Genomic DNA, 24,649 nt, shown 5'->3' on the forward strand with positions numbered 1-24,649 from the left:
GTTCACACAAACACTCCATCCATGCTTTTGTTCCGGCCCTCCGGTCCAGTTTAAGAACCCATTGTGGCCCTCGAGTCAAAAAGTTTGCCCACCCCTGGTCCAGGCCCTAACCGGTTTGGCTCAGTGGATAGAGCGTGGGCCTGTGGACTGAAAGGTCCCAGGTTTGATTCCGGTCAAGGGCATGTACCTTGGTTGCAGGCACATCTCCAGTAGGGGGTGTGCAGGAGGCAGCTGGTCGATGTTTCTCTCTCATGGATGTTACTCTCTATCCCTCTCCCTGCCTCTCTGTAAAAAATCAATAAAATATATTTTATCAAAAAAAGAGTTCCGTCCAGGCTGGACCCTGGCTGGCTGGCCCGCTGGCTCACTGCGAATCCCCAGCGCTGTGCCCGGGCCTACACAGGGGCTCAGCATTCCTTCCTGAATGAATGGGGACCCATTGCCAGAGGGAGGCCTCTTCTCTAGGCCGGGCGTTTCCTTAAAACAGTGGTTATCTTGGGCCCGGAAGTCTCTGCAGAAGTCGATGTTAGGAAAAGATTAAGAGCACCAAACTGGCTTTGCCACGGAACCGTTCAGAACCCGTTCCCTCACATTGAAAGGAGAAAAGGGTAATGATATTTCACCTCAAGAGGTATTGCGGACTGTGAGCTAACTCATGTCAGGCTCAGTGGAGGGCACGGAGACCCTGAACAGAAGCTCAGCGGTGACTGCAGGGCCCCATCTGCCTTCTTTCTCGGAGCCCCAGCTTTCCCGGCCCCAAACGAGAGCCGCTGCCCGTCCCAGACACTAGCAGCTTCTAGGCTTTTCGGGACCGGGGTCATCAATTCGGCTGGGGGCAGCCCCTGCCTGAAAGACCCTTGCAGGTCGCAGAGTGCACCGGCCTTTCCCCGGGGCCTCTGAGAACAGCGAATGCCGCGTCCGAGGGTGGGAATAAGAATCAAGGCCCGCCCCGTCGCGCCCTCCGTCTTTACGCCCGGCCCCGCCCCTCCGGCGTCCTGGGGCCACCCTGCCGTCCCCCACCTGCCGTCAGGCGAACTCGGCGGCCAGCCCCGCCGCTCTGTGACGTCACGGGCCCTGGGGTCCTCGACCGCCGCTCCTATAAAGACCGACGCCGAGCCGCGCTGTTGCTGTAAGTGGCCTTGTTCTCCACCTTTTTTCTTTTGATTCTGCTGGCGCTGCCCGGCTCTCGTCAGCCTCCGGCCCGCTCTCTCCTTGAGACCGAGCACCGTGAGTAGCCGCCGACAGAGCCGGAAGGGGCGGTGGCGCCGCGGATCGCGAGCTGGTGGCCGCACCGCTGCGGCTTCGGCTTGCCAGAGGCGGGAGGCACCGGGGCCTGGTCTGCCTTCGGGCCCGGTGCAGCCCGTCTCAGACCCTGTTCTCCGGGAGGTGCCGGCGGCCTCCGTTCTCCCGCTCTGCCCCTCCACTCGGCGAGGCCTCTTTTGGTCGTGCGTCGTCACGACGCCCTTTGGGCGCCCGGGCGGGCGGGAGAAGGTGCGAGCCGAGCCCGGAACTGGGCCTTGGGTGCTCGGGGCCAGCGTCAGCCGGCGCGGAGCTCGGCTGCAAGGCCCAGGCGGCGGCCGGCGCCTCCCTTGGTGCTGAGACTGCCGGCCTCGGGGACCCGGGGCGGGGAAGGCCGCGGGGTCTGAGTGGCGGCCCCGCTGTGGGGAGCGCGGGCGTGTGTCCGTGTTGTGGTGGTGGGAGAGGGAGCGTGGCGGTGCTAGTCCGAGGGCTTCTTTAAAGCGCTCGTCCTTTCCCTCCCGTCTCTGGCGTCGCTAGTAACCGGGTCTCCGCCCGCTGAGGTGGGGCCGAATCTTTGCAGATAGCTGCCCGTTCCTCTTGAATAGTCCTATTATTTTGCCACAGTCTAGAGTTGGTGACACAACGGTTGTAATAGCAGGTACCATAGTCAACAGGGTGTGACTTTTAGGAACCCTAACTCTAAAACTGAAGGTGTCTGGCTTTTAAAAAGTGACCCTGATTTGGTTCACTTTTTTTTGTTTGTTTTGTTTTTGCTTTAGATCATTTTTTTAATGGAGACTTCGGGTTTGGGTTTTTGGGTCATGAATTTTTCTTTCTTTCTTTTTTTTAGTCAGAACGTCACAATAGAATTATTTGTGTCGTGGAGCAATGCATTACTCCACTCTGCCCCCTGAAAAGAGGTATCACTTAAAACAGTTTTCTTCCCTTCATGATGTTGATAGAATTCACATCATGCTAGCCATGGAGAGTGATTTAATTTCCAGCTACAGGAGCCTAAATAAATGAAGTAACGGTCTTGAAAGCATGTCAAATCAAAATTTCATCCATTATTAAAAATTGTTGCACCAAATTCCAGTTGTATAACACTAAAAAAAGTTCTCTTTAAATATTAAGTTTAGGATTACAATGTGCATCAAATTACAGATTAGCTGATTGACTCCCTGCTATTTAATAAGACTTCAGCTCCCTTAAGAGTAACCTAATATATTAATTTGACTATGACTAAGCAGATCTTGTTATTTATTGAGAGTTATTTGAAAAAAAAGTGCAATGATAGTCTTAAAAATAATTTTATCAACTGCATTGCCAGACTTGTGATTCTGTAATGCTTATTCCAGTACTATAGAACATAAAAAGAACGTAGAATATTTTGTAATTAAAAAATGGACTTAGGTTAAAATATTTCTTTTGGAGATTTCTTCGTCGTCGTCTTTTTTTTTTTTTTTGCCTTGTCACAGGGCAGGTCCCTGCCCTGGGCCCTCTGCATTATGGCAAGCACAAAGCAACATGGAGAAGCAGACATATTTGTAAACTGAAAAGCGAAATTCAATTCTGTACAACCATGGGTCAGTGAGAGGATATTTCAGTGCCTGGTTTTAAAACATACCTTTACCTTTTTGCTTCCTTTCCCTAATAGCTTGTCTGTTTGGGGGATGGAGATAATTGTCTGGGAAAAGCTGAATGAACATTTTAACTGATTTAATGGGACTTAAGTCTTTAAACCTAAAATGAATGAATGTTTTAAATGCCAAATTACCCACGTTCACGTTAATAGTGACATCACAGGATTAAGACTCTCAGAAGCCTTTAAAATTTATACTTGAGCCCCAGCCAGTTTGGCCGAGTGGATAGAGGTGTCGGCCCATGGACTAAAGCAGTGGTTCTCAACCTTCCTAATGCCGCGACCCTTTAATACAGTTCCTCATGTTGTGGTGACCCCCAACCATAAAATTATTTTCAACCTTCCTAATGCCGCGACCCTTTAATACAGTTCCTCATGTTGTGGTGACCCCCAACCATAAAATTATTTTCATTGCTACTTCATAACTATAATTTTGCTACTGTTATGAATCGTAATGTAAATATCTGATATGTAGGATGTATTTTCATTGTTACAAACTGAACATAATTAAAGCATAGTAATTAATCACAAAAACAATATGTACTTATATATTCAATATGTGTTTTCCGATGGTCTTAGGCGACCCCTGTGAAGGGGTCGCGACCCACAGGTTGAGAACCACTGGACTAAAGGGTCCCGAGTGCGATTCTGGTTGCAGGCTCATCCCGTGTGGGAGGCTACCAATGGATGTGTGTCTCACATCAGTGTTTCCCTCTCCTTGTCTCTCCCCCTCCATTCTCTCTAAAAATCAATGGAAAAATATCCTCTGCTGAGGATTAACAAAAAATAAAACAAACAAAATAAAAGGATCATAAAATCTGTACTTGAAATTTGAAGAGGTCTTGAATTAATCTTTATGGGCAGGTATTGCTACCTTTCTCTCTTCCCCCACCCTCTTCTCCCGAAGAATGCGAAGATGGTAAGAAATTGCTGGCTTAGAATTTTTAATTTTAAACAATTTTTTTTTGCCAGAATTCAAGTCCTTTGAAGTTAATTGCTCAATTAACTTTCATGTAAGAGGTGTCTTTTTCGTAATGACTCAATCTTAGTTAATAAATACATTTTTGAAACGAGTAGTAGGTTATTACTATGAGGATTTTGGCAGAAGATCTCAAACTTGGACACCTGGACAGTCAGTAATGAAAGATAAAAAGGACGCTGTGCAATTTGTTTCTTATTTGGCATAGGGAATTAGATTGACATCTGTTTATCCTTATCTCTTTATTCTGTTATATGATCTTGCATTGCTCCAAACATAAATAAGTATGTCATGATCAACTTTGGATTTGAACTTATTTTTCATTGGTAAGTTTCACTAGAGGAAAATTACTATCTTATTTGATAGCTTTATTTATTTTGGACTGCCCTCCCTCAGGTTTGCAGGTAGTTAATTAACTGTGACAGTTAACTTCAAATGCAGTAGTCAGTATTGAGTGAAAGCAGAAAGGCAGACAAAAAAAGTAAGTCCCATTTTAGAAATATTTTGCATCAAAAGTATGGAATGTAACTTTAAATTTAAACCAGCAATGAGTTCAGTAGGGAAGGCCTTAAGAGCTTCTGTTTCTAGGAATTATACTTTGAAAGAATTTTTTAGAAACACTTGTATGTTAGCCCGTGAATAACCACTCACAGTGTTTTACAGGGCTATATACTAAAGGTTTTTAGGATTTTATAGTTATAGAGGGCTTTTAACAGAGTAATCCCATCCCCCAAAAACCAACGAAAAACCTTGATTTTACTTTTAAAAAATCAGTAGTGTATGGAAATAATATCTCGTAAATTTCAGATTCTATATAATGCCTTTTTTTTTAGATGCCTTCAATTAAATTGCAGAGTTCTGATGGAGAGATATTTGAAGTTGATGTTGAAATTGCCAAACAATCTGTGACTATCAAGACCATGTTAGAAGGTAAGTTATTTTAAAAGCCTGGGTCAGGGGGAAAAAATAAATAGTTTGAGATAACCTGTGAACATTGAATTTATACAAGTAATCTGTCAAAGTTCTCAAGAATATGAAGGGTTAAGTTTACCTTTTTTAAATTTAAAGTATTAACTGCATTTTTTTGTTACAGGTCATCTCTTCTGCATTGTCTGAAATAATGAGATTTTTTCCCCCCCTATTAAATAGATAAGATCAATTTTCAGTTTCGAGTAAATTTAGATTCACAATTTCTAATGATAAAAATTAAAGCCTTTGGAAAAGAGATCCTTTCTATAAGGTAGTTAAATAGAGCACCTGGTTTCAACAGGAGTAAACTGAGTAGATTGTAAACCGAGTAGATGTGTGTTTGTTTTTTTTTAACCAAGTTTTCCCTTTTGTCTAGTTTGTCATTCCTCTGAAACTACTGCAAAGTGTATGTGCAGCACAACAAAGAAGTAAGACAGAAAAACCGGCTCTGAAACATTTTTGAAATTTTTTACTAGTTAATGTGGATCTCTTCTTAGTATTACCAGTGGGCTGGTAGACATTAATATAAAATGGAGACATACAAATCAGTCTCTAGAATTGGTGGGGGGAGGAGGGATTTACTAGTAATAAGAGTGTTCTTCAGAAATTAGACCATTTCTTAATTTTTCAAATGTCAGGTGCTTTTATATAGGGAAGATCTGTAGCTAACAAATACTTAAGTGAATTATCTACTGCAAAGTATATGTGCAGCACAACAAAGAAGTAAGACAGAAAAACTGGTTCTGAAACATTTTTGAAATTTTTTACTAGTTAACATGGATCTCTTAGTGTTACCAGTGGGCTGGTGGACATAAATATAAAATGGAGACATACAAATCAGTCTCTAGAATTGGTGGGGAGGGGGAAATTTACTAGTAATAAGAGTGTTCTTCAGAAATTAGACCATTTCTTAATTTTTCAAATATCAAATGCTTTTATGTAGGGAAGATATGTAGCTTACAGATATTTAAGTGAGTTATGTGCCAAGCACTAGCTATATTCTGGTGAAAAGAAGGTAAGTGAGAAATAGTTTTTGCTCTTGAAGAATTTTTAAACCAGGAAGGGAGACAGACATGAAAGAAGTCAAACTGCCACATGGTATATATAATTAGTGCATTAATAAAATTGTGTGCCAAAAGGTGCTGTGGGAACATCTTGGCTGATGCTATTCTTCAGGCTTGTGGAGAGACCGCAGTGTGTAGTCTTAGGTGATATTTCAAATCTAGTAGAATTAGGATGTTTTGGAAGATTGTTCTGCAGGAGAGAGGATGTGTTAAAGAAAAGTAAAATCATGGTTTTCAGTTGCGTTTTTGGGGTCGGATGAAATTGTGATACTGTAGTTGGTAGAGCTGAAGAATGGGCTTGAGAGGAATGGAAGTATCTATGGCAGTAAATGAAATTGGGGCAGGAATGTAGCAGTCAGGAGTGGAGAATCAGTGAAGTAGTATTTGTGAAAGCCAAGGTAAGAGGGAGGCATTTTGAGGTGAACAGACTGATTGTTGGATTCATATACTGTTGACTGATCACTTAGGATTTTACGATTAATAAGCTAGAGGATTTCTAACAACAGCAGATAATAGGTGTGGTAGAGGCGGAAGCTGAATTGCAGAGGGTGTGTCTTCTGTTTTCTCAGTGTGCGACTTCTGTTGGCTGATAAAAACAACATATAATTCTTTTTGGTCATTGATACCAATCATGTGGTACTTACATTCCTGTATTCTAGTAACTTACATACATAGATAATTCCTGTTAAGTTGTTAAACCCTTGGTATATCCTACGGTCACTATTCATCAAGTATGAAAAAATCCAAGTGTCCCTAAAGGCAGGTGAGTAAGGCTTTATCTAGAAGATGTAGAAACTGATATCACAATTGTTGCGTGAATACTTGATTTAGCAATGAAAGTGTTCTTTATTTCATCTTAGTTGGTGCCTGGCACACTAATCTGTTTTGTACTGCTTCAAAGAAGCATTTGCCAATGTAAGAACATAGGGCTCCTTGAAGGTTTTCCACACCAACTTTGCCCACTGAATCAAGTGGCATGATAGCAACAGTTAAATGATTCATTTCCTCCATGGCATTTGACTTTGTCTTAAATACCGATGGTTTATCTAGAAGTTGAGCCTCTTGAGGACTTGAGTCTATTGAGTTCAGCAACTTACTGCTTTCCTTGTTTTGCATCTGCAATATCTCTAATATGGGTTTTTTTGTGACTCAGAAAACATAAATATAAACTTCTAATCACAGGACAATCAGAAGTGAAAATCTTGATTCAGCAACTTACTGCTTTCCTTGTTTTGCATCTGCAATATCTCTAATATGGGTTTTTTTGTGACTCAGAAAACATAAATATAAACTTCTAATCACAGGACAATCAGAAGTGAAAATCTTGGTTTTGTACATGTGGATTGACTGATTTGTTCAGGTACAGGGTATGGTATCAGGATACAGGTGTCTCTCAGAAGTTCTTAAAACTAAATAGCTTTAAGGAATGACTGTTGCTACTTGTGCATTCAGTCTAAATGCAAAAAAGCCCCAGCAAATCTTTAGTTTAAATGTTAGAGAAGTAATCCTTTGCAACCATTTTTATTGTTTTATTTAGTATTTACCAGAGGATAGGTTTTTATTGATTTGAGAGAGAGAGAGAGAGAGAGAGAGAAAGAGAGAGAGAGAGACATCGATGTGTGAGAGAAAGGTCGTTTGTTTGCCTCCCCTACGCTACCTGACCTGGGGTTGAACCTGAAACCTGCGTATGTGCCCTGTTCGAGAATTGAACCTATGACCCTTTGGTGCTTGGGACAACACTCCAGCCAACTGAGCCACACCAGCCAAGGCTAAGGCCCTTATTTTTTTTAATTTTTTCGTATATTTTTATTGATTTCAGAGAGGAAGGGAAAGGGAGAAAGAGAAACATCAATAATGAGAGAGAGTCATTGAATGGCCCTCCTGCACATCCCCTACTGGGGATCAAGCCTACAACCTGGGCATGTGCCCTCGACTGGAATCGAACCTGGGACCATTCAGTCAGCACAGTCAGCAAGATGACACTTGCCACTGAGCCAAAACAGCCAGGGCTAAGGCCCTTATTTTTAATGTGACTTAAGCCTTCTTCTAAATAACATTTGGATTTAAGCAAGATGGTCTTTTGTATTATGTTTTCTCTAAATCTTAATTCCTCAAGCACAAGTATTTCACATAGTAAAACTTTTTTCTCTTCTTTCTGATTAAAAAATATTTTCTACTAGTTCAGGAAAAGGGTAAGTGGCTTGATCCAAATTGGGATATTATTATTTTTATTTAAAAATATGTTTTTATTGATTTTAGAGAGGAAGGGAGAGAGAAATATCAGTGAGATAGAAACATGGATTGGCTGCCTCCTGCATGCCCTCTACTGGAGATCAGCCCACAACCCAGGCATGTGCTTTGGCCCAGAGTCAACCAGCAACCAACCTCTTGATGTATGGGACAGTGCTCAACCAACTGAGCCATACAGGCTAGGACAGGATAGTATCATATTTTAGTTTTACTCTGAGCAGAGATGGGATCAGGAAAAGACATTGGTGGGAAGGAGGAGAGGGGAGATGAGTAACCCTAACATATACAGGAAAATAAGATACTTTTTGAAACTACGTGTTGTCAAGTGCATCATCTTGTTTCATTTCTCATCTAAACCTATTGACAGCATGTGACAGTTGGTCATTCTTTTCTACATTTGGTTTCCTGGATACTTTTTTTTTTGGTTTCCTGGATACTTTACTTACTAGTACTGTACCTCTGTCACAGCCTTCTGTCTCCTTGTTTTCAAAGCCTGAAGTTCCCCAAGGTGTACTTAATCATTGGGCCTCTTCATTATATTTATACTGATTTATTATTCTCTTGGTCTTCTCATCTAGTCTCATCCTATATAATAAAAGGCTAATATGCAAATTGACGAAAAACAACCAGTCGCTATGACGCACACTGATCACCAGGGGGCAGATGCTCAATGCAGCAGCTGCTCCCTGGTGATCAGTGTGCTCCCACAGGGGGAGTGCCACTCAGCCAGAAGCCCTGAGCTGGGCTTACGGTTGGCAAGCTCAGCAGTAGTGGTGGGAGCCTCTCCCACCTCTGTAGCAGAGCTAAGGATGTCTGACTGCTGACTTAGGCCTGCTCCCCCGAGGACATCCCCTGAGGGCTTCCGGACTTCGAGAGGGCACAGGCCGGTCTGAGGGACCCCAGCCATATGCATATTGGGGGCAACTAGGCTGGCAGGGGAGGGCCGTTAGGGGCAACCAGGCAGGCAGGGGAGCAGTTAGGGGCATTAGGCAGGCAGGCAGGTGAGTGGTTAGGAGCCAGTGGTCCTGGATTGCGAGAGGGATGTCTGACTGAGGGATTGGGCCTAAACCGGCAGTCGGACATCCCCCGAGGGGTCCCAGATTGGAGCAGGTGCAGGCTGGGCTGAAGGACTCTCTGCCCCCCCCCCCCCCGTATGAATTTCATGCACTAGGCCTCTAGTAGTGTTGTAAACCATCTAAACACCAATTCCCAAACTTACCTACAGTTCTGATCTCTTGATTTTTAGACTTGCATATCTAACCACTTTGTCTACCCTTATGTATCTGATTTAAATCTATTGTATCTAATTTCTATCTCATACTTAAGAAAGTAGAGTCCTTGATTTTCTGCCCTCCAAAATCACAGTTCTCGGACAGCCTTCTCCATATGAATTAATGGCAATTCCATCTAGTTCATCATGTCTTAAACCTTGTCTTTTCTGACTCCTTTCACATTCTACTTCCCATCTGTTGGCAAGTCCTATTGCCCCTACCTTCAAAATGCATACAGAATTAGACCATTTCTTAATTTTTTCATGGCTGTAAATCTTTAAGCTATCATCTTGTGCCTGGATTATTGCTAGCCCCATAATTGTTTTCCCTCTGCTCTCTATCATCTTTAACCAATACAGTAGCCAAAAATGCAGAAGGCCCTATTACTGTCAGGCCCCCTGTTATTAATCTCTTCTGTTCCTTTCACCCTTGCCCATCCTGCTCTAGCAACACTTGGTTCTCTAGTGTTTTTAGAGCATGCCAGACACTCCCGTCAGAAGGCCTTCCCGTTTGCCATTTCCTCTGCTTAGGTGTTCCCTCCTCTAAAATTATACTGAAACGTCATGTCTTCATCTCCTTGAGACATCCTGATCTCTAAAATTGCAACAATTCCTCCCATCCTGTATTCATTGCTGACTCTTTCTTTTTTTAAATATATTTTATTGATTTTTTACAGAGAGGAAGGGAGAGGGACAGAGAGTTAGAAACATCAACGAGAGAGAAACATCGATCAGCTGCCTCCTGCACACTTCCCACTGGGGATGTGCCCGCAACTAAGGTACATGCCCTTGACCGGAATCGAACCTGGGACCCTTGAGTCCGCAGGCCGATGCTCTATCCACTGAGCCAAACCGGTCAGGGCTCATTGCTGACTCTTAACTGCCTGGGACAGCACCTGGATATATCAGGGACTAAATTGTTTGATTCAACATGGGTCATATCAGTATAACTGATACTGTGCTACACCAATATAGTACTGTAGTAACTTTTGGTCTCTAATCTTGGTATGTGCTAACTATTAACTGACTTTTCTTTGGCACCTTTTATTAGTTGTGTAGATACCTAAGGACAAATCCATTTGGTTTGAAAATATTATATAGAATCTTTAAAGACAAATCTATTTTATTTTATTTTATTTTATTTTATTTTACTTTTTATTAATTAAATCTTTATCGTTCAGATTATTACATTTGTTCCTCTTTTTTCCCCCCATAACTCCCCTCCACCCAGTTCCCACCCCACCCTCCTCCCTCACTCCCCATCCACTGTCCTCAAAAGACAAATCTACTTATATAAAAACCATGGGTGGGGTTCGTCACATACAGACGGAAGGAAGTCAGTCCTACAGGGGTTGTCTTGGCAACGGCTGCGCCCTCCCCCAAGCTGTTTCCCGGAGCTGCTTCCTGTAAGGGCAGAGTTTGAGGCAGGAACCCACCCTGGGATCGTGGAGGCAGATCTTTCTCAAGTGTGCCTCGTGCCAGCATGGCAAGGGGTGAACCTGAGTGGGGCGGCTGAAAGGCTTAGAAAAGACAGACAAGAGAATGAAAGCCGGGTCTCGCTTCTGAGAGACAGTGACCACGCCCACAGCCATGCCTTTAGTTAATAGCAGATGCTACCAGGCAAAGTAAGGGCGTGACCAAGATGTTTACATACATTCTCCTGGGTTTCAATCCTACTCAACTACATGCAGCTGAACTCTAACAAGCCCACATAACTCAGGCACACGGGGCCACGTGTTCCGACCATAGGTTCAAGCTTACAAATACAGCTGTTGGCTATAATTGTGCTGGGAGGGCCCTGCCCTCCAAGCTGGGAGTTGCACGTGACAATGAGAGGACTGTGCCCTCTCATCAGTCCAAGGCTTGAACCTGTCCAGAACACTGTAGCGGCTCCCCACAATAAAGTTTTAATTCTGTTTCTTTGTTACTAATGTTGTGGCCCCACCTCATAACAAAGAAACAAAGGAAAATTTCCCCATCGAATTTCTGAATAGTATTACTCCTTCGGGAATGCCATGTCATAAATTAAAATTGAAAGTGGGTGCAATCATCATGCTATTGAGAAATATCAATAGTAAATGGGGTCTTTGTAATGGTACCAGATTTATTATCAAAAGATTACGACCTAACATTATTGAAGCTGAAGTATTAACAGGATCTGCAGAGGGAGAGGCTGTTCTGATTCCAAGAATTAATTTGTCCCCCTCTGACACTGGCCTCCCATTTAAATTGATTTGACGATGGTTTCCCTTGATGCCAGCATGTGTGATGACTATTAATAAATCACAAGGACAAACTCTAGACAGAGTAGGCATGTTCCTACCTGAACCCGTTTTTGCACATGGTCACTTATATGTTGCTTTCTCTCGAGTTTGAAGAGCATGTGATGTTACAGTTAAAGTTCTAAGTACTTCATCACAAGGGAAATTAGTCAAGCACTCTGAAAGTGTTTTCACTCCTAATGTGGTGTACAGGGAGATATTAGAATAATTTTAATCACTTTATCAGTCATTGTTTGCATCACAGTTTTTATTTCATGTTTTTGTTGTTTTCATATGTTTTTGTCATTTTTATATCATGTCTCTGTTGTTATATCCTTTTGTTACTGTTTATTAATAAATCTATATATTATTTTCATATACATTTTACTAATTTCCTTTCATCTCTCACATTTCTATAGAGAAAGGGCAAATAGCAATGTTAAAATATCTCTGCTAATTAATTCCTTTTTTAAAAAAATATTTATTGATTTTTTACAGAGAGGAAGGGAGAGGGATAGAGAGTTAGAAACATCGATGAGAGAGAAACATGGATCAGCTGCCTCCTGCACACTCCCCACTGGGGATGTGCCCACAACCAAGGTACATGCCCTTGACCAGAATCGAACCTGGGACCCTTGAGTCCGCAGGCCGATGCTCTATCCACTGATCCAAACCGGTTAGGGCAATTAATTCCCTTTTAATGTGCACGAATTTCGTGCACCAGGCTACTAGTCTTTAAATAATATGGATTTTTATGTTCAGTTTTGTCTTTGGAGTTTACTAGCCACTTTGAGAATTGGAAAGGTAGGCCTTTTTTTTTTTTTTTTTTTTTTTTTAATATATTTTATTGATTTTTCACAGAGAGGAAGGGAGAGAGATAGTTAGAAGCATCGATGGGAGAGAAACATCGATCAGCTGCCTCCCGCACACTCCCTACTGGGGATGTGCCCACAACCAAGGTACATGCCCTTGACCGGAATCGAACCTGCGACCCTTGAGTCCGCAGGCCGATGCTCTATCCACTGAGCCAAACCGGTCAGGGCGGAAAGGTAGGCCTTTTAATCAGAGAAACTTACAGATTCAAAATTATAGGTAATATGTACACGATGAGTAACACTAAAGGTTATACCCTGAAACTGAGTCTCTCAATGATATATTTTTAACAGTTCCTTATTTTAAATATAAATATTTTAAATATAAATATATATTCCCTTTTTTATTCAGATAACATGTATTTTATTTTTAAAAACTTTAAATCTTGAAATTATACCAGTAGGTATGGAGCTGCCTGCCTTGTTTTTGTCAGTGACTGCATGATATGTTGTGTATGTTGTGTGAGATTCTATTACATGTGATACCTGTCATTGTTTTATTTTTTTTAATGCAGTCCAGTTAAAGAGTTTAGTATAAAGAATGAGGATAAGAGTTTAGTTTGTGTGTTTTTTCTAAATGGTTGCCCAGCCATCTCAGTCACATTTATTAAATAATTTTCTTCCTATTTAAGAAATCTTTTGATATAATATTACTATATTTGTCCACTCACAACTTCATATAGTTTTGGGTGGTTCATGGACTTTTTTTTTTTTTTTGGTTCATGTACTTTTTATTAGGAACCACCAGTTTTAAATGCTGTTAAAAGAACTATTCTTAGTAAAGTACTTTTTATACTCTTTCAGACATGTCATGCTAGTCACTTGTTTGAGAAATAGCCTAGTTTCGTATAAATGTTATAATGGAGTTAGGAAATAATGGCAAATCTCTTCTGGTTTTGTTAGATTTGGGAATGGATGATGAAGGCGATGATGACCCAGTTCCTCTACCAAATGTTAATGCAGCAATATTAAAAAAGGTAAATTAGCAAGCTATATACTTGTTTGTGATTTTTCTTTCTTCATTAATAGTATCCTGGTGATCTTTCTATATTGTTAAAGAGATAGCTTCCTTTTAAAAAAATTTAGAACTCTTTGTAGTATCATTGACTAAGTATTTGTTGTAGTTTTTTAACCTGGCCCTGTGAGTTTGAATTGTCTAGTCTTTTCATTAACACATTTAAATTACTTAAATATGACTATATGTGACTAGCAGAAAGGAAAATTCTTGTGTTGTTTGTCCACTGAATGGGTGCCTCAAAGGGAACTTGAGAATAAGAGATGTACTTTTGTTATCTCAGTTGATCACCTTACCTTGTGTCTAAGCATAAACGACTCTCCACATTGAATAGGGTTTTAGTGTTTCAGGTCACATGGCTCCTTAACAGAACCAGCTATTTAAATTGAATTCTTATCTAAAAAAAAACAAAAACAGCAACTAGTTTCCACATTGGGGGAAGAACTGGCTAGACTTAGAGGAAAATGGCTAGAGAAAAATATATTTAAAAAAAGATTATTTAAACCTTAAGTATACTGAATAATCACATGAATAATCACTGAATAATCACATGATCCAAAATCTAAAAATATATGATAAAAATCTGCCTCTCATCTGACCAGAAACCTCCATAAATAATAATAAACATTACTTTCTTTTATTTCCTTTCAAGAGTTTTTTTTAATGCCTGTATAAGCAAGTACTGATTGCTCCTTTTTAAAATATATATATATTTTTATTGATTTCAGAGATGAAGGGAGAGGGAAAGAGAGATAGAAACATTAGTGATGAGAGAAAATCACTGATCAGCTGCCTCTTGCACACCCCACACTGGGGATCGAGCCTACAACCCAGGCATGTGCCCTGACCAGGAATTGAACCCGAGACCCTTCAGTCTGCAGGCTGATGCTCTATCCACTGAGCCAAACCAGCTGGGCCTATGTGCTCCTTTTCTTACAAGACTGGAATACTTCTTAAAAAGCTATTGTTTATTTCATTAAATCCCCTTATTCTTGGCTTTTCCTTCTTGAAATAGCTCTTTACTTTTTTTGCATCCTGGCAGTAAAATTTCTTGGCTCTGCCGTTTTTTCCTCAGCATTTCCCCCCAATATTAAATACTGTGGAAAAATTTTAATCATACAGAAAACACCCATTTGCCCGCCACTTAGATTCTACAGCTTAATACTTTAGTGTTGGTTTTGGCCTTTACAATCGTACATCTAGTCTAGCTGATCAGCTTCCTGAAAATTTAATTATAATGTGTTCATTCCCCTAATAAGGGAGCATGTGGGCTTTTCCTGTTTTGTTATTACATTGAGTAGTCTTGTGTATGTGTCTGTATTTAGAATTGCTTGGTGATAATGTATGTACATATTCAGTCTCACTAGGTAGTGCTAGATTACTTTTCAAAGGGGTTATTCCAATTTATACTCTCCTGTAGAAGAGGTTGTTACCCTTACACTATTTTTGCTAATAATTTGTATCAAAATCTTAATACGCCCTAGCCAGTTTGGCTTAGTGGATAGAGTGTTGGCCTGCGGACTGAAGGTCCTGGGTTCGATTCCTGGTCAAAAGCAGGCACCTTGGTTGCAGGCTTGATCCCTGGCCCTAGATGGGTTGCGTGCAGGAGGCAATCAATTGATGTGTCTCTCTCACATTGCTATTTAAAATATATATATATTTTTTAGCAATCTAAACTAGTTGCATCTGACCAGAGTGTTAATTTTGCATCTAGTGAGGCTGAGTATTTCTTCTTGTTTTACTAATCAGATTTATGAATTGCCTGTTTGTTTTTAGCTTATTTCTTTGTAGTGATATTTAAAATTTTATATTCTATGGGGTAATCCATTGCTAGTTGTATGTATTTTCCATTCCTTTTCCTGTGTGACTTTATCTTTTTGCACAAGAGCTTTTTAATGTGGTCAAGTATAGTCTGCAGGTTTAGCTGATATCTAAGATCTTCCACCCTCTAGAGTTGTGAAGATTCCTCAAGCTCCATATTTGCTTTTCGAGCTTGGCTACTAACTATTATTCAAGTCAACTTCTAGCTCGTTCTTAGCTCATTATAGGAATAACCTTGCCCCAGCAGTGGAATGAATACCTTGGGATAAAATGCCACAGAGGAATGAACTATTGCTCTGTTGTAGGTCATTCAGTGGTGCACCCACCACAAGGATGACCCTCCTCCTCCTGAGGATGATGAGAACAAAGAAAAGCGAACAGATGATATTCCTGTTTGGGACCAAGAATTCCTCAAAGTTGACCAAGGAACACTGTTTGAACTAATTCTGGTAAGTTTGTTTGTTTGTTTTTAATTTCTTTATTGGTTAAGGTATTACAAATGTGTCCTCATTTCCCATTAACCCCCAACCTCCCCGCCCCCTGTTTGTTTGTTTTTTAATAAGGGAAGATTTATTTAGAAAGTTACAGAGGCAACGGAATGACCCTTGGAGCTTAGGAGAAAGAGGGAGAGAGATATGTGCCTTGAGAGATGAAAGAGGGAGGAGAGGCATAGGGGTGCACTGGAAAAAGAGAGTGCACTAGAGAAAGAAGGGGATGGGCGAAGGTGTGGTGTGCTCCATAGAGAGCTGCTATTCTGGTATATTTTTAAGGAACACTGTAAGACACTCTAGTTCAGAGCCTTTAGACTTCTTAAAGAGTTTAATTTATTAAATTAATTGATACTGAATTAAAAAAAATATATTGATTTTTTATAGAGAGGAAGGGAGAGGGATAGAGAGTCAGAAACACTGATGAGAAACATCGATCAGCTGCCTCCTGCACACCCCCCACTGGGGATGTGCCCGCAACCAAGGTACATGCCCTTGACCGGAATCAAACCTGGGACTTTTCAGTCCGCAGGCCGACGCTCTATCCACTGAGCCAAACCGGTTACGGCTGATACTGAATTTTAACACTCTGAATTCAAATCCACATATCAGTAATCACATTAAATGTAAATAGTCTAAACACCACAATTAAAGGGTAGAGAGATTATCACATTGGATTAAAAAAAGCAAGACTCAGCTATGCTGCCTACAAAAAACTCCCTTTAAATATAAAGACACAGATTTAAGGGGGGGGTATATATTATACTAATATTAATCAAAAGAAAATTGGAGTGACTATATTAAGTAGATTTCAGGGCAAAGAATATTACCAGGATTAAAAAGGGCCATTACATAATGATAACAGAATCAGTTCATTATTAAGAGGGCAGAGCAGTTCTAAACATTTATCTGCCTAAATGCAAAACTTCCAAAAATTTAAACAAAAACCAAAAGAATTCAAAAATTAATAGACAGACAAATCTACAATCATAGAGATTTCAAGGCCTCTCTAAAATAATTGATAAAACAAGTAGAGAAATCAGTAAGGATATAGAAGACTTATGTAACACTGTTGATCAACTTGTCCTAATTGACATTTACAGAACATTATATCCAGTGACAGCAGAATACATATTCTGTGTATATTCAAATAAATGCTATCAAGGTTAGACATGTTCTGGGCCATAAAATAAGTCTCAAGTTTGAAAGAATTCAAGGTATTTTCTGATCACAGTGGAATTAAATTAGAAATCATAACAGAAAGCGATCTGGAAAATTTGCAGATATTTGAAAACTAAAAACAAATTTCCCATGAGTCAAAGAAGAAATCAAAAGAAAAATTATAAAGTATTTTGAATTGGATGGAAATAAAGCAGAATATATGAAAATCTGTGAGATGCCACAGAGGAATGAACTTTTGTTTTTGTGGTAGGTCATTCAGTGGAACACCCACCACAAGGATGACCCTCCTCCTCCTGAGGGTCATGAGAGGGGAATTGATAGCACTAAACACTGATATTGGAAAAGAAGAAAAATCTCAAATTAGTGATTTAATTTTTACCAAAAGAAACTAGTGAAAGATGAAATTAACCCAAAGGGAATGTTAAAGAGCAGAAATCAATAGAAAATGAGAAAATGAGAGAAAATCAAAGAAACCAAAAGCTGATTATTTCAGAAGATCAATAAAATGTAATGCTGTAACTGCTTATGTTTGAATTCTTTAAATGTCAAGATTTGACCTGTGGTGCTTGTGCACTTGTGTTGTGCACACACGCACGCACACACGCACGCACACGCACACACACCCAGTATGGCAATTCTTTAACATTTGAGGTGTAGTGTATATAGTTTACTTAAGGCAGCAGGAGGACTCGTTATTATAGAGGTATACAATGAAGGGTATGAACAAATATCTTTCACAAAACTTGTCTGATTTACTCTTCTCCATTTAATTTCTTAAAAGTAGCATTTTAAGCTTAATTAGATATGAATTATCAACTGCTAACTTTGTATTTAGTTTAAACCATCAAATATACTTTAATGAAAACAACAATCACTTCACAGGCTGCAAACTATTTAGACATCAAAGGTTTGCTTGATGTTACATGCAAGACTGTTGCCAATATGATCAAGGGGAAAACCCCTGAAGAGATTCGCAAGACCTTCAATATAAAAAATGACTTTACTGAAGAAGAGGAAGCCCAGGTATGTAGCCAATAGTTTGTTCTTGATCACATGCTTTTTAAAAGAGAATAAAATCCATAACATATCAGGAAAAGAAAGTGCCTGCATCAAAGAATGTTGACTATTTGGGGTGTAAGAGGTAGATACTTTCTATGTCCTAAAACATTACAGGTACCTTCTGTGTCCTAAAATGAGTCTAAACACTTGAACGATACTGCTTTTTTTTTTCTTTGTTTTTTTTTTTTTTAAATTAAATCTTTATTGTTCAGATTATTACATTTGTTCCTCTTTTTTTTCCCCCCATAACTCCCCTCCTCCCAGTTCCCGTCCCACCCTCCGCCCTCACTCCCCACCCACTGTCCTCATCCATATGTGCACGATTTTTGTCCAGTCTCTTCCCGCATCTCCCACACCCTTTTCCCCCCCAGGAATAGTCAGTCCATTCCCTTTCTATGTCCCTGATTCTATTATAATCAACAGTTCATTCTGTTCATCAGATTATTTATTCACTTGATTCTTAGATTCACTTGTTGATAGATGCATATTTGTTGTTCATAATTTGTATCTTTACCTTTTTCTTCCTCTTCCTCTTCTTAAAGGATACCTTTCAGCATTTCATATAATCCTGGTTTGGTGGTGATGAACTCCTTTAGCTTTTCCTTATCTGTGAAGCTCTTTATCTGACCTTCAATTCTGAAAGATAGCTTTGCTGGATAAAGTAATCTTGGTTGTAGGTTGTTGGTATTCATCACTTTGAATATTTCTTGCCACTCCCTTCTGGCCTGCAAAGTTTCTGTTGAGAAATCAGCTGACAGTCGTATGGGTATTCCCTTGTAGGTAACTGAGTTTCTTTCTCTTGCTGTTTTTAAGATTCTCTCTTTATCTTTTGCTCTTGGCATTTTAATTATGATGTGTCTTGGTGTGGTCCTCTTTGGATTCCTTTTGTTTGGGGTTCTCCGCGCTTCTTGGACCTGTAAGTCCATTTCTTTCACCAGGTGGGGGAAGTTTTCTGTCATTATTTCTTCAAATAGGTTTTCAATATCTTGCTCTCTCTCATCTTCTGGCACCCCTATAATTCGGATGTTGGTATGCTTGAAGCTGTCCCAGAGGCTCCTTACACTATCCTCGCATTTTTGGATTCTTTTTTCATTTTGCTTTTCCGGTTGGGTGTTTTTTGCTTCCTCGCATTTCAAATCATTGACTTGATTCTTGCGGTCCTCTGGTCTGCTGTCGGGAGTCTGTATAATATTCGTTATTTCAGTCCGTGTATGCTTAATTTCTAGTTGGTTCCCCAATATAAGATCGAGGGTCTTATTAGTTTTCTTGTAGATCTCATTAAGTTTATCGGCGGCTTCTAAACAGTTCTTGAGAGACCTTAAAAGTGTGGTTCTGAACTCTATATCTTCCATTGACAATTTTGTCCTGTTTCTTTGTCTCCGCATTTTGTTATGCTTCCTTGGTGCACCCCCTAGTGGTCTTTGTTCGCAGTCTTATAGTTAAATCTTGATTGTTCTGCTTTTTTATAAACATAAGAACAATATACTTTTCAGCCAGAGGTGCTCTTTGGTACTTATTCCTTAGTAGTTACTAGTTTTGGCATCTCTGGGACCTTACATATAAGACATAAGTGACTTCAGAAAAGCAGGATGGTTGGATGCTATGATACTTTAGAGCAACTTCGTGAACAGGGAAGAAATTAGTGAATAGATTAGAATGATTTTGTTTACACAGCTACAAACTGGAATAATGTAAATGAACTATTTGAATTTGCTCTGTTAGCTCTAGTGACTGAAGCTATAATTGCCCTCTGCCTTTGCTTTTTTAAAAATATGTGTGTGTATTTTTAAAAAAGATACATTTTTTTTCTGTTCATTGTGCTTTTATTAGATTGTGTAGTCTATTGTTTGTTGTTGTTTTTTAAGTTTGTTTTTTTTTAATCTTACTGTTCAATATTCTCAGCCAGAAGAGCAGGGTGTTGATGGCTATCTCTGTGTATGCACTGTGTTTCTTAGTTTACTATATTCTATAAGTAAAAATGTGTTTAACTTACAATCATTTGCATTTTGCCCCTACATGCTATTTTGTCAAATGCTTTCTTCAGTTTAACTTAAATGATTTATGAAGTATGGCTTTGATCACAGCCCTTAGAAAAGAAATATGAGCCATGCTGTGGTCCATGTCTCTTACAAATAGAAATGACTTCTGGATGGGCAATGTGGCGTTTTCTTGGTTCAGATATCTATTATGCTTTAGAACACATTGTCTTACTCAATTTTGAACAGTCATATTTCTTCTGGATAATAAATGCATTTAAAATATTTTATACCAATTCTATTTTCTTGAAGACAAGCTTTTTAATTTAGACTTTCATCTTTTCTCACATTATTAATACTATATCTTATTTGATTGCTTTTCTCTGACTACCTTCATCTGTGCAGATGCCTTACTGATAATGAACTTGACTTCCTGGAACTCTGGCTAGATGTTCTGTCAAATCTGCACAACTTGTCTCTTGACCCCTTTCATCCATTTCCTTTTGCAAATCTGTCTTGCAAATGAGAGATAATAATATCCTGGAGAAGTTCCAGTCAGCATCATCTTCTAAGAACCACGTACTCTTTTAAACCTAAGGTTCTGTATGTGAGAGAGGATCATAAAACCTACTCAAAACATGATCTTTTTATCTAAGAGCTCCTGGTTCAAATCTGTTGCTATCAAAATCAGATTCTCTCTTGTAATGTCTCTTTAATAGCATTTTGAGCAAATTGAATGCCACTGCCTGATTATGTCTTCCCTGGTGAATTTCTTTTTTTTTTTTTTTTTAAATATATTTTATTGATTTTTTACAGAGAGGAAGGGAGAGAGATAGAGAGCTAGAAACATCGATGAGAGAGAAACATCGATCAGCTACCTCCTGCACATCCCCCACTGGGGATATGCCCGCAACCCAGGCACATGCCCCCGACCGGAATCGAACCCGGGACCCCTCAGTCCGCAGGCCGACGCTCCATCCACTGAGCCAAACCGGTTTCGGCTGGTGAATTTCTTTGTAAATACCTAGGCAGGTCATTCTTTCAGAGTGTACACATTATTCGACCTGACTTTTCTCAATCCTTTTCACTAAGAAATACAATAAAACAAAACACTTTGCTTTCAACAAACAAAAAATGCAAAATCAACCCTACATCTCTCTGGTCAGAGTTAGTTATACTCATGACTTCAGTAATGGGGTCTCTTGACTGAAATCTTGCATTTACTTCATATCTTGTCTTGAAGGGCAAACTAATCCATTCAGGTAATGCCATAAAAAGCATGCATCAAATCCACAATTGCAGTAAGACTTGGTTTTTATAAACAATGTCAAGAAGCTAGATCCTAAGAATAGTTGGAAATTTTTTTATCCCAGCATTATATCCCAGCATATAATAATAATATATATTACTGATTTCAGAGAGAAAGGGAGAGGGGGAGAGAGAGAGAGAGAGAGAGAGAGAGAGAGAGAGAGAGAGAGAGAAACATCAATGTTGAGAGAGAATCATTGATTGGCTGCCTTCTACATGCCCCCTACCGGGGATTGAGCCTGCAACCCGGGCATGTGCCCCCAGCTGGAATCGAACCCTGGACCCTTTAGTCCGCAGGCCGATGCTCTATCCACTGAGCAAAACAGGCTACGGATTTTTAATGTGTTTTTATTGATTTTTAGCAAGAGGGGAAGGGAGAGGGCAAGAGAGAGAGAAACATCAATGATGAGAGAAAGTCATTGATTGGCTGCCTCCTGCTGGGGATGGAGCCTGCCACCTGGGCATGTGTCCTGACAGGGAATTGAACCAGTGAACTCTTGGTTCCTGGGTCAATGCTTAACTGTTGAACCACACTGGCTGGGCATGCCTTTGCTTTTTTGATAATTTCAGCAGGGCAAAATAACCTAGGGGAGGAAAAGAAGGGTGACTAGGAAGTTTACTATTAACCTGGTGTTTTTCCAGTTTTCCATCTGTTTCTTTATGATCAACCTCGGAGATTATTAATGAATTACTAAGTATTAGTCTTAGGAAAGACTACTTAAGGTACTTTCTTATATCCATCTCTTTTTCTAGGTACGCAAAGAGAACCAGTGGTGTGAAGAGAAGTGAAAAGTTGTGCCTGACACTGTAACACTGTAAGGATTGTTCCAAATACTAGTTGCACTGCTCTGTTTATAATTGTTAATATTAGGCAAACAGTAGACAAATGCAGCAGCAAATCAATTGTATTAGCAGAATATTGTCTTCATTGCATGTGTAGTTTGGGTACAGATTCCAAACCTATGGCTGAGTTTCTTCCAGTATGATCAAAATATCTTTTCTTTGCTCTGAATAAAACTGAATTGTGGGTTCTCTATAGAAAGTGGCATTTTGGGCTTTCCCTCTTTTTGCAAAGCGATTTCTGCCTAGTTTATTGTCCAGTTAACTTTAGTTTAGTGACTTTTCAAAAGTTGGCATTGTAAATAAAACAACTTGCAAAAGTTTTCTGAAAGAATTAACAATGTATTATCTTTATTCATGAGTTGGGAGCTGGAAAAGTCTACTTGAGGTAAATGTTCTGAGTGGGGTTATTAGGATGTCTTTCAGCTTCCTGGAGTCAAGGAGTACCACTGGTATTGATTAGCCCATATGTAGCAGGGCTTCCTTAATTGAATCTGAGGACTTGTTTTTGCATTTTTAATCTTATGTTGGTTAGAGACGCAGTTACTACTCAGTTTGTGATTTTGGGGGAAATATAACTAGGCAGTTGTTAGCTTTTCAATTAAAAAAGACAGCCCTTGTGGTATGTCATCTTTTTATAATCAGTGATCCCATATGGGCAAAACTATTTACACTACTTGCATGTAAAAAACAAAAAAATTTAACCTTTAACATTAAAATGTGTGGCAAAACCCAGAAAGCATCCAGCATGAATGCAAGATACTTTCAATAAAAAGTAAGTTACATAGTAGGTAGTAAACGGTTTGCTTTTGTGTACTTAAATGTGTCTCTTCACTTAGTATTATATGAGTTAAATTTATGAATGGTTCTGTAGCTGAAAAAGACTCGTAGGCAGTACTAGGTTGCTGAAGCTGCTGACATAACAATAGGGTTCTGATAGACATTTGTCTCTTCTAATGTCATTGAAAGGTTGGCTGGAGCCAGTGTTTTAGTTCTTTTTTTAAAAAAAAATATATTTTTTACTGATTTCAGAGGGAAAGGGAGAGGGAGTGAGAGATAGAAACACCAATGATGATAGAGAATCATTGATCGGCTGCCTCCTGCACGCCCCCCACTGGGGATCAAGTCCACAACCTGGGCATGTTTCTGACCAGGAATTGAACCTTGACCTGGTTCAGAGGTGGACGTTCAACCACTGAACCGCACTGGCTGGGCCAGTGTTTTAATTCTTAAATGGTGTACTCAGGCACACAAAACTACACTGTCATTGTTTCCAGCCTCTCCCCTACAGTAGAATGAAGTTTTTTTGGTGGCATGAGATGATTCACAAATGTGTTTTTTCTTCTGTGTTTCCTTTTTTCTTCCTTTCCCATTTAGCATCATCCGTATTCACATGTAGCCTTATTGTATTCTCTTCATGAGCTGTTCTGGCCAGATTATTGACAGCAACTTAACTCAACTTCACCTCTTATTTGCTCCAAATCTGCCTTATTACATAAAGTTCCATATGCTGTATCACATGAATCCCCATTTGTTGACCGTACTGGAGATAGTATACCACAGCCTGTGTGTGGGTGAAATCCAGCTCACAGCGTTTTTGCAGTCTGTGAGTTAAAAATGATTTTTACTCTTTTTTGTTTTAAAAAAAAATTTTTATTTATTTTTTATTCTCACCCAAGGATATGTTTTTTTCATTGATGTTAGAGAGAGAGGAAGGTGGAGGGGAAACAGACACATTGATGTGAGAGAGAGACATTGATTGGTTGCCTCCTATATGCACCTCGACCAAGAACTAAACCTGCCACCTAGGTATGTGTTTTTGACCAGGAATTGAGCCTGCAACCTTTTGGTGTCCAGGATGATGCTCCAACAGAACCACCTAGTCAATGCTGAGTTTTACATTTTTAAAGGATCATTAAATATACACACAGAGCCTTGGCCAGTGTGGTTCGGTTGGAGTGTTGTCCTGTACACCAAAAGGTGCCAGGTTTGATCCCCGGTCAGGGCATGTACTGAAGGTACTAACTGATCAATGTTTCTCTCTCTCTCCAAAATCAATTTAAAAACACACACAGACTGTACTTGACCCGAAGCCTAAAATGTTTACTTTGTCAACCCCTGTGACTACCTCTGGATCCCTGATTCCCTTTACTCTCAGAGAGTAAGCTTGTTTTCCACTTACCTTGGTTTTAGTGGAGAATATGGCAGAGTTCCATCTGGCCAATTCTTACAAAAACCTTAACCACCCCAAGTATATCCCTAGCAATATTATGACAAACATAAACCTTTACTGAAAGTCAAAAATTATTAGCATATGCTGTGTTTAATTTGGAAACGAAGTATTAGCTTCTAGGAAACAAAAGCCTATTACTATTAGCTCTTGATCTGTATAATTCCCCCAAATTGTTAGAATT

General features: G+C 39.8%; 1 protein-coding gene across 2 annotated transcripts; it reads left to right on the forward strand.

Annotated features, from left to right (window-relative positions):
• The first annotated feature begins 1,095 nt into the window (after positions 1-1,095).
• On the forward strand, positions 1,096-22,573 carry SKP1 (S-phase kinase associated protein 1). Of its 2 annotated transcripts, none has more exons than XM_036311876.1 (6): positions 1,096-1,227; positions 4,694-4,790; positions 13,450-13,523; positions 15,688-15,831; positions 17,935-18,075; positions 22,149-22,573. In XM_036311876.1, exons 2-6 carry the CDS (start codon positions 4,694-4,696, stop codon positions 22,182-22,184), a joined length of 492 nt encoding a protein of 163 aa, XP_036167769.1. In that variant the 5' UTR covers positions 1,096-1,227; the 3' UTR covers positions 22,185-22,573. The 2 variants fall into 2 exon arrangements, with proteins under 2 accessions (XP_036167769.1, XP_036167770.1); XM_036311877.1 differs by having other exon boundaries at positions 1,098-1,129.
• Positions 22,574-24,649: the final 2,076 nt, after the last annotated feature.

The sequence above is a fragment of the Myotis myotis genome, unplaced genomic scaffold (assembly GCF_014108235.1).
Source record: "Myotis myotis isolate mMyoMyo1 unplaced genomic scaffold, mMyoMyo1.p scaffold_m19_p_6, whole genome shotgun sequence".
NCBI lineage: Eukaryota > Metazoa > Chordata > Mammalia > Chiroptera > Vespertilionidae > Myotis > Myotis myotis.

Excerpts from the sequence above, each read along its gene's own strand:
- SKP1 (XM_036311876.1), top strand. The coding sequence starts at position 4,694 with ATGCCTTCAATTAAATTGCAGAGTTCTGATGGAGAGATATTTGAAGTT. Across the intron at positions 13,524-15,687 it reads ATGCAGCAATATTAAAAAAG|GTCATTCAGTGGTGCACCCA; the intron begins GTAAATTAGCAA and ends GCTCTGTTGTAG. Across the intron at positions 18,076-22,148 it reads CTGAAGAAGAGGAAGCCCAG|GTACGCAAAGAGAACCAGTG; the intron begins GTATGTAGCCAA and ends CTCTTTTTCTAG.